The 14203-nt window shown below is 38.7% G+C and overlaps 1 protein-coding gene across 2 annotated transcripts in view; it reads left to right on the top strand.

Moving 5' to 3' along the window:
- The window catches only part of LOC134754353 (aspartate aminotransferase, cytoplasmic), a 124516-nt gene that overhangs the window by 16530 nt on the left and 93783 nt on the right, over positions 1-14203 (top strand). Inside the window, exons 6-9 of one of the 2 annotated variants that reach the window (XM_063690645.1) lie at positions 1704-1854; positions 2203-2368; positions 7567-7638; positions 8081-8326. In XM_063690645.1, the coding sequence (XP_063546715.1) occupies positions 1704-1854; positions 2203-2368; positions 7567-7638; positions 8081-8300 (609 nt within the window). In that variant the 3' untranslated portion in view covers positions 8301-8326. The remainder of the gene's footprint in view (positions 1-1703; positions 1855-2202; positions 2369-7566; positions 7639-8080; positions 8327-14203) is intronic. The other variant, XM_063690644.1, reaches the window with a different exon arrangement.

Genomic DNA, 14203 nt, shown 5'->3' on the forward strand with positions numbered 1-14203 from the left:
AAAATGTTGACAAGCGTTTATATGGTTATCATTATATATATCATCATTTGGATTGCTCATGATGACTTACTAGCATTACGAGCACACGAGACACTAATGGTACAGTTTGACATACCTTGGTTTTCAAGAGGTATTCTATATCGTCATTTGCTGTCACAATGTTTCGAAACGGTTCGGTAACGACGACACATTGTGTACAGATTTGGTCACAAACTGAACGCAGTACCAAACTAGTTCACATATAACAAAGTATATACACATTACAATAAATCAGTGGCGTGCACAGAGATTTGAGACTGGGTAGGCATAAAAAAAGAGCTAGTAACTTACCAAAAAAAATTGCGTGATGGTTTTCATTTCGTTGTCAAGGTCAAGTCGGTTAATAATGAAGTACGTAATTAACCACGTCAAATATCCGAAGACTGATTGATTTTATGGACATATCAATTTGCGGATAATCGAAGTGGCCTTTATGTTAATGTTTATCTGATTGGTCGTGTTTTTTTGCCGCCGCAGAAAAATTATGTATGTCAACGTAACCGGCGTCATTCCATACTGTTTTAATGTTTGAAAACAATAAGCACGGGAAACAGAACAAGCGATTGCTATGGAGGCACCCCGTAAGCCAATGATACGAATCATATTGTTTTGGATTGAATTTTCGATTTGTTTTACCACTTGTTTGTGTTAACTGCAATTCCGGTATACACCGGCCCTTTTCAATCACTTCTTTTTTTTTGCTAAAAGAAAGCTTCGAAAAAACATTATTTTTAATAGTCTGCACACACACACCCACCGTACAACTTTCACAGTTTAAAATATCCATTTTTTTCACTATTGTAACTAATCACAATTCACCGGCAACTGTTATCGTGTTATCTCACCAAAACAAACAAATAATGGCGGCCTAATAAGAAAATTAAATGTGAAACCCAAATACAGTAAATGAATAAAAACGATTGTCTCGCATTTGTACTAAATTACCATAAACAATGATACTTTTTGAAATAGTCACGTAACCATCGAAATCGGAATTATTCGGAAAGCTTCGGCTGTCATCGTAGGAGTCGAGTGGCACGAAAGACACTGCCTTTCTGGGTCTAATTGTGTGCGTTACTTGTATCATTGTGTGCTCGTATTTATAGGAACGCCCACTACACTGTAACCGCGTAACTACGACTTACGGAGACGCACACATGGAAAGATTTAGACGGAAATGTTTTCTGTCTTTGCCGTGCAAGGCACGCAGCGGCGCTAGTACCGCGTGGTGTAAACTTCGTCGCGATACTAACTATGACTATTGATGACAACAATGTTTAACCGCTAGATGGAGCGCTTATTAAATTTTTGAATGCGTTAAGTTATATGGATTACAGATAGTACGATCGAGTGTAAATTAAATTAAGCAATTTAAAAGGATGGGTATGGAATTATTGTAGGGTAGGCAGTGTCTTTTTGTCTTTATGAAGTGCACGCCACTGCAATAAATCTAACAAATAGTGTACGTAACTGTTCATAATTCGGCATTAAAACACTCGTGTGGTCCTTTTAAAAAACTCACTTGGTTCGTTTCTTAATCCGACACTCGTAATTTAGTCACTAAACTACTATTGTAGCCCGCTCACTACTGTCGCATGTCGCATATAGGTATGTATGTTGTTTGTAATACAATGAGCGGGGTGGGGTGGTGTGGTGTGTGGCAGGAGCACAAGCTGTTCCCGTTCTTCGACAGCGCGTACCAGGGCTTCGCGTCAGGCGACCTGGACCGCGACGCGTGGGCCGTGCGCTACTTCGTGCAGCGCGGATTCGAGCTCGTCTGCGCACAGTCCTACGCCAAAAACTTCGGCCTCTATAGTGAGTTCACCCCTTTTATTTAGCTTTTTACAATAGACTAGAATAGAATAGAATATCTTTATTGCTTTCATGTTGGTATACAGGTACTCTATGTAGCATGTTACCCTAAAAGGGTATTGCAATTAAATTAATAATTACGTAGAGTTATTCAAAGGTGAAATTACGCGCGACCTTTAGGTATGTTATTTGTTTGTATTTTTCCCATGGATATAAAGAAATCATTAAATCAATGCGTTTGTACGGGACAGCGGGTGGAAAGGCCCAGATTAGTTAGCCAGGCAACCAGACAGTTGATTCAGTGCTTAGGTATACTCGTATGTTGAGGAGGGTGTAATTGCGCTTGTGCAGACGAGCGCGTGGGCAACCTGGCGGTGGTGGTGGCGGACGCGGCGCTGGCGCCGGCCATGAAGTCGCAGCTCACGTGGGTGGTGCGCGCCGGCTACTCCAACCCGCCCGCGCACGGCGCGCGCATCGTCGCCATCGTGCTCAGCGACAAGCAGCTCTTCGATCAATGGTCTCTTGTCTTTTAAAATATTATATCTTATATGTCGTGTCGTGTACCTACTATACACATACTTATCTTATACATATAGGTATCATCACGAACTTTTAAAAAAGTAAATCGGTATGCAGGTATGCATTGTAGACCGCATTTAAAGAAAGCCGGCTAAGTGCGAGTCGGACTCGCGCACGAAGGGTTCCGTACTTTTTAGTATTTGTTGTTATAGCGGCAACAGAAATACATCATCTGTGAAAATTTCAACTGTCTAGTCTATGTATCACGGTTCATGAGATACAGCCTGGTGACAGACGGACAGACAGCGGAGTCTTAGTAAAAGGGTCCCGTTTTTACTCTTTGGGTACGGAACCCTAAGCACAGATTATATAATAGTTCTTACGAATAGATACTTATCTCTCAAAGAAAACGCAAATACCTACCATTTTGATACCTACACAAAAATACAATGGAGTGACCTTCAGCGCGCCGCTCCCCGCACCGCGCGCACCGGCACAACGCTAGGGTTGCCGACGCTTAGAAATGATAAATACCAGTAGGTATTTTATTGTTTCTAACAGCCGAGTGAAATAAAATTAAATCTAAATCTTAAATTATGTATTTTAATCATTCATTTACAACTGTTTTACTTTTATATAATGTACCTACCTATGATTTTTTTTCCTCCTCTAAGTGATTATTAAATTTGACTGTGGCTGGTTTTAGTGTAGGTTTCATGTTATTTGAATGTGTCTTTTGCGACAGTAGGTATTGCGATTATAGATTTTATAGAAGATACCTAACTACTTAGGTACAAGTATAAACTTTAATTCGTGTGAAGACCGGTCCTCTTTAAATCAATTGATCAAACTAACATTTAAACTAATAAGGTACAGTATAGGTAACAGCATATCGTAAAATAGCTACATATAAGCATTTAAGGTCCAATAATTATAATATTCCGTTTATGCGTTAGAATTTGCGAAATACTCATTTTAAAAGGTCATATGTCCCTGCAGTAACCGCAGGGTTTACGCTGTTTTATTAACCGCGCAATGAACCCAGCAATAATTAGTTTTAAACTTCGTGTAATTTTAAGCCAGATCTAGACACGCGGCAGCGTGTCCAGCCAAGTTCTAAAAAAAAGGAACTGGCGACGCAGCAACCAACCAACCATTTCGAGCTACTTTTGACCCCTTCTCAACTTGAAATCTATTTAACCTGCACATTTGAAATTTGGCATATTCATTCAAGCCCCTTAGCTTGTCCAGAACACAAAATTTCATCAACGTAGCTCAAACAGTTATTGAAAAATTCACGTTTAAAAACCAGCATTTTTGTGACTGACTGACTTATAGATCAAAAACCTAAAAAAAACCTAACCTGATTCCAGGTGACCTAGAAACTTCAAATTTGGCATCAAGGTAGATTATTATGTACAGGGAAAAATCTGAAAATTGAAAATTGATCGATAATTCGATGGAAAAAACCATATATTGATAATTTAGGACTTAATCGGTTAAAAACCTAACCCACTTCCAGATGACCTAGAAACTTGATATTTGGCATCAAGGTAGACTATTAAATGAATATAAAGGAAAAAATCTAAAAACTGAAATTCGATGGAAAAAAAATCATATATTGATACTCATTAGATTAATTAAGACTTACAGCCCAAAAACCTAACCCACTTCTAAATGACCTAGAAACTTGATATTTGGTATCAAGGTAGACTATTAGTAGTACATAAAGGGAAAAATCTGAAAACTGAAAATTATTGATAATTCGATTGAAAAAAAATAATATCTTAATGATTATTTAATTATTTACTTATAAATCGAAAATTTAACCAACTTCTAGATGATCTTGAAACTTAATATTTGGCATCAAGGTAGGCTATTAAATGAATATAGAGACAAAAATCAGAAACCTGAAAATTATTAATAATTAGATGAAAAAAAAACATATATTGATACTCATTAGATTAATTAAGACTTACAGCCCAAAAACCTAACCCACTTCTAGATGACCTAGAAACTTGATATTTGGCACGAAGGTAGACTATTAGGCGTATACAAAGGAAAAAATCTAAAAACTGAAAATTTCTGCTTATTGGCCGAGCGTTAGCGAGTGTCTCCTTTTCAGCTTGGGCAAAACTGCTTTCGTATCTTCTCATCTGGTGGTCGCATTTGGGTCTAACACAAAACTGTGTTCCCGTCTTTCCTGTAGACATACCCAAAAGTTAAAGGCTATAAAGGTTAATTTTCTCATTTAACCTTTATTCATTTTTAATAACAAAACTTCCTTGAGGCACTGACATATTAAAATATATTAAACCGGGTCACTCACGTTAATAAAGTCGATGATTGCTCGACATGTTTCGCTTCATAACGAGGAGTATTTTCACAGAGCACTCGTGTTGGTGGCCCGACGCAGACTGCGGACTGCAGCCCTCCGCAACCGATTACTCGGTGCGGGCGACGGCGGCGGCAGGGCAGACAAGAAACTACCCTTGTTTTCGGCATTATTGTCAAATGATGGGTTGCACACAGCACTCACTACTTCATTCGCTAAAGTCCACACTGACCAACGGCGAAGTACGTAACACAGTTTTCTAGCTTGGAGGCACTGACTCAACCATAATCGCGGTTAAAATTCGGATGACGACTAATTTCAATAATCTCCCGTACTTTCCGCTGAATCACGAATTTTTCTCCCGCAAGCACGGTTACTTTATCGAAACTGATAAAGTGAGTCGAATCTGAGTCCAATACGTGTTCCGTCACCGCAGAGCCCCGGCTATCCCTGTTCTTCAAACTACCTATATGCTTTTCCCACAGGAGTAGGGTACTCTCTGCCGTAGTCGATCGAGGATGCGCCGATGCGTTCTATTGCGCGCTATTGAAATATATGCGGCTATTAAAATTAGTCGTCATCCGAACTTTAACCGTGATTGTAGTTGGTCAGCGCCTCTAAGCTGGAAAACTGTGTAACGTACTACACCGTTGGTCAGTGTGGACGATCTTTTACGACTGACGTGAGTGCTGTGTGCAACCCATCATTTGTCAATAATGCCGAAAACAAGGGTAGTTTCTTGTCTCCCCTGCCGCTGCCGTCACCCGCACCGAGTAATCGGTCGCGGAGGGCTGCAGCCCGCAGTCTGTGTCGGGCTACCAACGTGAGCGCTCTGTGAAAATGCTACTCGTTATGGAGCGATGTTTCGGACACTTCAGGCCTTCGGCCCAACGCGGAGCTCGGCCTTCGGCCTTTGCAATCAGACACTTGTACTATTGTTCTGTGTTTAAGCACTTACAACCTGGACGCTTTGGGCCCTCGCGTTTAGACATTTGTACTAATGTTCTGTGTTACATATTAAATCACATTGACAATCGGGTCTATCGCGAATTTATTTTGTTACCTTTATTTACCGACGTTACGACACAGGTTTCACTGGTCGTGGTCGCAGCTATCTGACGTCCCAGCAAAATTTCAAAACAGGGATTTGTGTGACTACCCGACGAAAAGTGTATTTAAAGTTTGGGGTAGGGTAGACATCACATTTTCAAACCACCCACTACACATAAATATTCTGTGTTAGAGCACTACCCTCCTGAACGCTTCAGGCCTTCGGTCCTACGCGGAGCTCGGCCTTCGGCCTTCACATTTAGACACTTCATTTTTCTGGATTTAAGCACTAATCTCCTGGATGCTTCGGGCCTTCGGCTCTGCGGGTAGCTCGGCCGTCGGCCTTCGCGTTTAGACACTTGTACTATTATTCTGTGTTAGAGCACTAACATTCAGGACGCTTCGGGCCTTCGGCGCTACGCGAAGTTTGGCCTTGGTCATTCGCACTTAGACACTTGTACTATTGTTCTGTATTTTAATCACTATCCTCCTGAACGCTTCGGGCCTTCGGCCCTTCGTGGAGCTTAGCCTTCGGCCTTCGGATATAGAGACACGTGTACTGTTGTTCTGTACAAAAAGTAATGATATCCCAACAAAAACATAAATGTGAAATGGGAGCCAAGTTGTGTCGTTGTTGACTCCGGCGATAAAAGAATTGAGATCTATATGGGTCGCAAGTTCTGTGCTGTGTAGAAAATCCTGAAATTATAAAGGATTTGTCTTGGCTAGTTTTTACGTATAAATAGGCTATTATATTTGTTTGTTACATTTCTAAAACTTGTTTGTTGGTAAAAACTAGCTAAGTCAAATCCTTTATAATTAAATTTTATAGAGATTAATGTTACACAATAAAGAAAAATAATAGAGAACCCATGAACAAAGGTATATATCTAACTATAAATTTGTCGTAATAATAATAAACACTACATGTTTATTAAATAAATTAAATAGTAAGTACCCACGTAGCTTGTAACTATCGTAAAAATTGCCAGTGCGGCGCGCGGTGACGTGCGTCCGTGAGCACGTGTGGCAAACAACTGGCTAGCTTATCTACCGTGAACGGGAGGCGATTCGTAGGTATAATTCCGAGCTCGCGCGGAGAGTTCCATAGGCCTGCCCTAAGGAACACATCAATATTTAATAATCCTGAAATTAACAATAATTCTTCGTACTTGCTAGGTAAATATTTTAACTTACCGATTCTTAGAAGCATTATCGGTAAAGTGAATTTTTATTTTATTTTATTTATTAAATAGAGCAACTATTTTTACAGGTAAATCCTAATACAATAGTGCCTTAAATGAACCTTATTACTATATTTACACAATCATTCCAATCTATTTAATTACACAATAGTCAAACATTTCTATTGATCTATAAAGATTAAGTATGTGATATCTAGTGTCATATAGTAGATTGTTAACCAAGGGTTGAAAGGCACCCATTTCTGTCGAGGTAGTTTGGTGCTTGAACGCAGTGAGAGCGCCAATAGTCCGAGACAGAAATAATCCAAGACGAAAAAAAAACAAGAATAATTTATTTTTACAATTTACTTACATCATTTCAAAAAAACAAGGCAGGATTAGTAAAATTAGAACAATTACTAATTGTTCTAGGCGGGGAAATAAATACACTATTTTTCCATCTTGTTTCCAGCCAGTTGCTCGTGGGACGGGGACGCAGAAAGTGGTGTACTCCACTTTTCTGCACTAGAGCAGAAACGTATTACTTTCTGCGCACTTTTTAGAACAACAACGACCCACTTTCAGAGCATAAGATATGAAAACTAAATTTCATTTCAATGTTCGCAGGAGGGAACACATCAAGATGATGTCGTCGAGAGTGATCCAGATGAGAGAAGCCCTGCGAGCCGAGCTCATCAAGTAAGTTTTCTATAAATTGAAAAGAAGAGATTCTCAATTTAATTGAAACCTTTCGTTTATGTTTGATACCTCAGAAGTCCGTCACGTGATCCGTACTTTGTACTCGTACATGTAAGTGTTTCGCTGCCGCGCCGCGCTGGGCAGGGGCACGTGGCACGTGTGACCGATTATATTTAGTATGCAACATGATAGCGCGGCGTGCAATGTGTCAATGTTTCCATTTATCTAAACAAGATTGGATGCGATGGAGATCGCTTTATATGAATGCTAACAGTTTTGTTACGATGATCGAATGACAACAGACAACAGACACAACAGTCGTCGACTACTTATACACATTAAACCGTACGGGCAGCTCGCACCGTGTAAATGGGCCTTTATTTAATCACAAATATATCGTATTAGTAGGTAGTGGTGTTAAAGAGGGCACGTTTGCCGGCAGGCTGGGCACGCCGGGCACCTGGGACCACATCGTGAAGCAGATCGGGCTGTTCTCGTACACGGGCCTGACGCCGCGGCAGGTGCAGTACCTCATCGAGCAGTACCACATCTACCTGCTCAACTCGGGCCGCATCAACATCTGCGGCCTTAACCCTGGCAACGTGCGCTACGTGGCCGAGGCCATCCACGACGCCGTCGTCAAGTTTCCCGGCGACGAGTAAATATCGCATGCTTGTTATGTATGCCGGTGGTGGCGGGGGCGGGGGCGGGGGCGGGCGACGAACTAACTCCTCAATAACTACCTACGAGACGAGACCGACGGCCCTTACAACTTTTGCTAGAAACCAATGGGTACATTCTTATGTCGTCAATTTAAAATCAGCTGTCTACGCCTTCATAACCCGTTTCATGTTCTGCTGAAAAGCCTGACCAGAAATATATGATCATGCGCCATGTTGCGGAATTTCATTGGAAAAATTTCTTACACTGGCAATAATTTTAATTAAAGGTTGTCACTGTTGTCAGTGTCATTGTGGCGGTTTACTTGAATAATGCTTAAGTGTTGAATATTAAATAATAAATGACAAATGGCCAAAACTATATAGCCAGGAGCGGAACATTGTTAATAATGTAAATAGTAAACTACTGGAAAAGGACAGTTCCGGAAATTAAACTATTTCGCTACGAAACATTTCCAAATTAACATCAGAGATGACAGGTAAACAAATCAAAATGTCATTGTAGTCTGGTTATTACGACTTAGTTATTGTAGTGTTATTTTATACAAGCGAGGAAACACAGTAACAAAAATGAGTTTTTTTAAAAAATATTTACTAATATGGGCTTTGGAGACGATCAATCTTGTTAATTGACAATGTAGCAGAACCTATGTAAGGTTACGGAATATATACCTAGTAACATGACCATCATCATCATCATGGTGGCCTTTTGGTGATCCAACCTTTAATGTAGGCCTCTTCCCAGAATGGAGTAACATGATAGATGAAACATTTTTTAAACTATAGAGCTGAGCTGAGCTGATGGTGTGGCTAATAGTAGTCACACCATCTGGTATGTAACGTCTAAATTAAATACATATTATATATAAATTTCTAGGTAAATAGGAGGCATCGATTACGCGGATTACGAGAGAAGGTTGTACCTCCTGAGCTAGGTTTTATGCAAACCAAAAATAAAAAAGAAGATGCAATTAGACGATTTTGACCTATGTGTGATACGTAAGAAAATACATGAATTTTATACGGCAAAAAAGACGTACCGACTATGAAAAAAAGTGTAGACACCAAAAATAAATGGGTTCTGGTTTTGATTACGGTAAATAAAAGTAGATGTAAATCAAACGAGTTGCCAATCCACATTGTTCATACTGAACTGTTGCCATATAAATGAGAATAATAGCGCACTCTTGACAATGATCATATATTTCTGGTAAGGCTTTACCTAAGCATACAACATACTTTAATTAAACACTGCGGAGTCACTGTGCGCCGTGTGTGTCGCAGGTGTAGGCAGCTATTTACTACGCTGTGTCTCTATGTTAAACTTCAGCTCTTTCCAATACAAAGAAAAACTCTTCTTAAGTACCGACCTGTGATTTAGAATTATAACAAAAGAAAGTGATACTTATATTAACCATGTAAACGTCCGTTGTTGATATGTTTACGGGACTCCTGCGTAGAGAACCTCTTTATGGGATTACTCAATCGTGCAATATTTTACCCCTATTTTATTTGCCTAACAATAATAAACAGCGCATAATATTATATTAAAACTGTAAAAAATACATTTTAATGAAATTAAGTTGGTAATAAGTATGTTAAATAATACAATAGGGCAGTGGTTACCAAAGTTGACTGGTCCCCGACCAACCTAACAAAAACTGTCAAATTCTGGACCCACCTCTAGGCCGTCTTAAAAAGGGGGCATAAAATATTATTGGTAACGGTCAGATTCTCTAGTAGTTTCAGGGCCCACTCAATAGTCGCTCGCGACCCACCAATGGGTCGCGACTCGCGACGCGCGACCCATAGTTTGGGAAATGCTGCAATAGGGTATTTGACTGTATTTAAAATAAATTATTTTACATCATGCAAAAAATAAAGCACCAGATGATTAATAGAGAAACGTAGACAGCAGTTATTTTTAAACACTATTTCTATTTTAAAACCTGTATAAAACCGTGTTTCATATAAATTCCTTTGTAGCAAATCGTTTGGTCAGTCCGAAAAAAGAAACTGATTTGACTAGTAGTCAAATACCCTATACGGGGTGGCTAAAAAATAAGTGCAATTCCCGTTGCCAGGGAGGTTTTGGGATTATACTGAGCAACTTTTACTATGGGACCAACCCCGAAATCGCGAAAAAAAATTTACCCTCCCATAGAAAATGGACAAGCTAAAATGTATGAAACAGGCAAATTTTTTTTCGCGGTTTCGGGTTTGGTCCCATAGTAAAAGTTGCTCAGTATAATCCCAAAACCTCTCTGGCAACGGGAATGCACTTATTTTTTAGCCACCGTGTATACATTCAGAAGTGTTGTTTAAATCAAAACCATATAGGTACATGGTAGACAGCAAAAACATTGGAGCGTTATACCTACAATGAAATTGTTATTATTTATTGATGTTCTTGTTATTTTTTGGCGTGGCGATTAGTTTCAGGACTATTCAAGCAATATTAGCATGTTGTTGGCAATTTTGCCGATAGTACATTTTTAAATGAACTATCGTCGAATTGACACTTCCATTTTAAAATACTTTTGTTTTTAATTGTCATTTACAATAAGTGCTGTGAGTTTAATAAAAAGTCACGTCAAGATCGCTTAGCTTAGCTCCTTTCTAATACTAAATAAAACGAACTATAGCGGTATGCAAATGTGTAATATCAGCTAACGGCTACTTTAGATTAGACAGCTAACTTAGACAATACCTACCGCATTACCTTCTCATTCAGCTAACCAGTATTAAACGCTTTTATTGTAGTACTAGCTTTTGCCCGCGACTTCGTCTGCGTGGAATTAGTTCCAGCAGTTAGAGTAAGTAAGTATAGCGCCTGGATAAAATCTAATGACAAAAATATTGAGCATAATATGCTTACACCAATTAACAGGCAATTCATAAATTTTCTCATTTCCACCCTCTTTAGGGATGACTTCCGACATAAAAACTATCCTATGTCCTTCCCCGGGACTCAAAAACTATCTCTATGCCAAATTTAAACTAAATCCGTTCAGCGGTTGAAGCGTGAAGAGGTAACAGACAGACAGACACACTTTCGCATTTATAAATATTAGTATGGATGTGGTAGCAAAGTACATAAGTACAGATGTTCCCAGTGTTGCCAGTGAAACAAAGTAAAAACGAACGAAACTGTAACTGTTTAATTAAACACCAATAGGAAATAGTTATTTCACCTCAGCAGCTCGAACAAGCCTACTTTCTTCACTCCCTGGAGTGAAACAATGTAGCTTTTTAATTTAGTGAAGGCCATGAACTTCATACTTTTATTACATTTTTTTTATGGTACGGTACGGTACGGTCCGGTCCGGTCCGGTCCGGTCCGGTCCTGTCCGGTCCCGTCCCGTCCCGTCTCGTCTCGTATCGTATCGTATCTTATCGTATCGTACATATTATAATACTTTTTTTTTCTGTTTATTCTGTGTAATTCGAAATACATTTTAACCTTTAATATGTTCTCACTACTGAGGTGAAAAATTATGTGTGCAACACGAGAGCAAAGTTATTTTACATCTCGTGTTTTTGAGTCCCTCGCTCCGCTCAAGATTCTACCTTAGAATCACTCGCTTCGCTCGTGATTCAATTATAGGATCTTTCGTTTTCTCGGGACTCAAAATAAACACTCTCAAGAAAAACCAACTTTCCTCTCTTGTTGCACAAATAACTATTTTCATCACACTCGCTCAGTAAATGTGGAATTGCACGCAGGCTTAGCGGGAACTATAGAAAAAGCGTTTTCCCCAGAGAGTTATGAAGTTTCAAGTATTATAATTAACAGTTTTTTTTCTTTATACTTCATTTTTATCGCAAGTGTGATGAAAAACATTGTAGCTCGGGGCGTAATAATATTGCAAACTCGAGTCTATAAATCACTCCGGCAAGCCGTCGCGACTTAACTAGACTTTCGTTTGCAATATTTAACTTACGCCCCATGTTGCACAATGTACAGTCCGTTAACTCTCAGAAACACATTCGTTTTTCGGGTAAAATCGGAAATCCAACACCCAAAGAGTGCAGTCGTCTTTTCAGCCTTAAACTATATAGAGTAGTTAATACCACCATAACTAGTAGGTAAATATTTAATTTAATATTTTTCGGCAATTTAATGGGGACTCATCTCAAAAAGGGTACCTATTTCTGTAAATGGTCAATCATATATACTATGATGAATATATTAAGAAAATTATTAAGCGAAGCCGACCAAAAGCCTCCATCCATGCCCATTGAAACACCAAAGAATAAGAGACCGAAAAAGGATTTTGTGTTAAATCTGGATAGTTTTGAGTTTCGATTACGATGTAACCTGGAGGATGGTATATAATTTCCATAATAGATTTAAAGATCTGAATTTGAAAAAAAATATAATTTTACCATATGAATTGAAATATATTAACAACTATATAATTTCCGCCAGAAGTAGTAAATGACGGTGTGACGTTCTATTTTCAAATTACCTCCGGACGAATTTCAAATTCTGATTCTATTTTATTAAGATTATAACAAAATGTCAAATCGCAATATAGTCATCAGCCGAATATTAAATTAGGGCTTATTTTATATGGAGACAACAGGTATCCTTAACTTTTTGCGGTAACTAAATTTTTTTGTGATTTAATAAGAAAGCAGAACAGCAGTATCACCTTCGCATGTTACAGCCGATACCCGATGTATCTTTCTAAAATCCGAAGGTCATTAACGGACTGTACTATTGCTTTACAAGGGAGCAAAGTTGTTATTTAACCGCTCGTGCTAATATTGATACCCGAGCAAGCGAAAGATTCCAAATTTGAATCACGAGCCTATCAAGTGGTTCGAAAAGTGGAATCTTAAACATTGCGAGGGTTTCAAGGCACGAGGGTTAAACAAATTTTTCCCCTCACTAGCTCGGAAAGTTGTCTTTTATCCTTCAATACAAGCGGGGAAAAACGCGTTTTATCCACTAGTGGGGAAAGTAATTTGACCTTGGATGGAGCGTGTTTAAGTAGCTTGACAGATAACAAAACGTAAATCGTTTATGATAATGATTCGTTCGATATTAATTATCATTTAATAAATGGTTTGAGAATCTAATGAAAAATACCAAATTTAGCTTTATTTAATGATTTTAAGTCATAAACCTTAAAATTCCATAAGAAACGTTTGTTTTTTTATAATGATGTTAAATATAATTCTGAACGCACAAGTTGAGTCGATGCAATTTCAAAACGCATCGTTGACATTTCATACCTCAGAAATGTCAACATTGTCAACAATTTTTTTACTAAAAAACTTTTCTCACCGACTCGCGTAAAAATACACAACTTCCAAAGTTTTCTGTTACAATATCGTAAAGAAATGAGTGATTCCAGTGATGAAGATGATCTAACGCTATAGTGAGGTGAAAAGTTTTGTGTTATACACGGGCGCAAATGTATTTTACTTCTCGTGTGTTGAAACACTCGCTACGCTCAGGATTCTATTTAGAACCACTCGCTTCGCTCGTGGTTCACCTATAGAATCCTTTCGCTTGCTTGTGTTTCAATTCTACACTCGCGGGTAAAATACAACTTTGCACCCTTGTATAACAAATAACTATTGCCACCGAGTGAAACACAAAAATTTTCAACGCACCAACGCGAGGAAAATACTTACTGTAAAATATCAAACAAAATCAAATCCAAATGAACGTTATTAAATATTTATTATTGAAATTCATAATTTAAAAGTCAATTCTACCAGTCAACGTAAGGAAACAACTTAAATCAAGAGAGCCGTTACCAGCTGGTGTGGTGAATAGTACATTATTGTCGAGGCTCGGAAGTAGCTACTTGCTGGCTGAGGATTCGTTTTAAACGGACGACCTTGGGAGTCCGTTTAATTGAATCCGA

The sequence above is a fragment of the Cydia strobilella genome, chromosome Z (assembly GCF_947568885.1).
Source record: "Cydia strobilella chromosome Z, ilCydStro3.1, whole genome shotgun sequence".
In the NCBI taxonomy this organism is placed as follows: domain Eukaryota; kingdom Metazoa; phylum Arthropoda; class Insecta; order Lepidoptera; family Tortricidae; genus Cydia; species Cydia strobilella.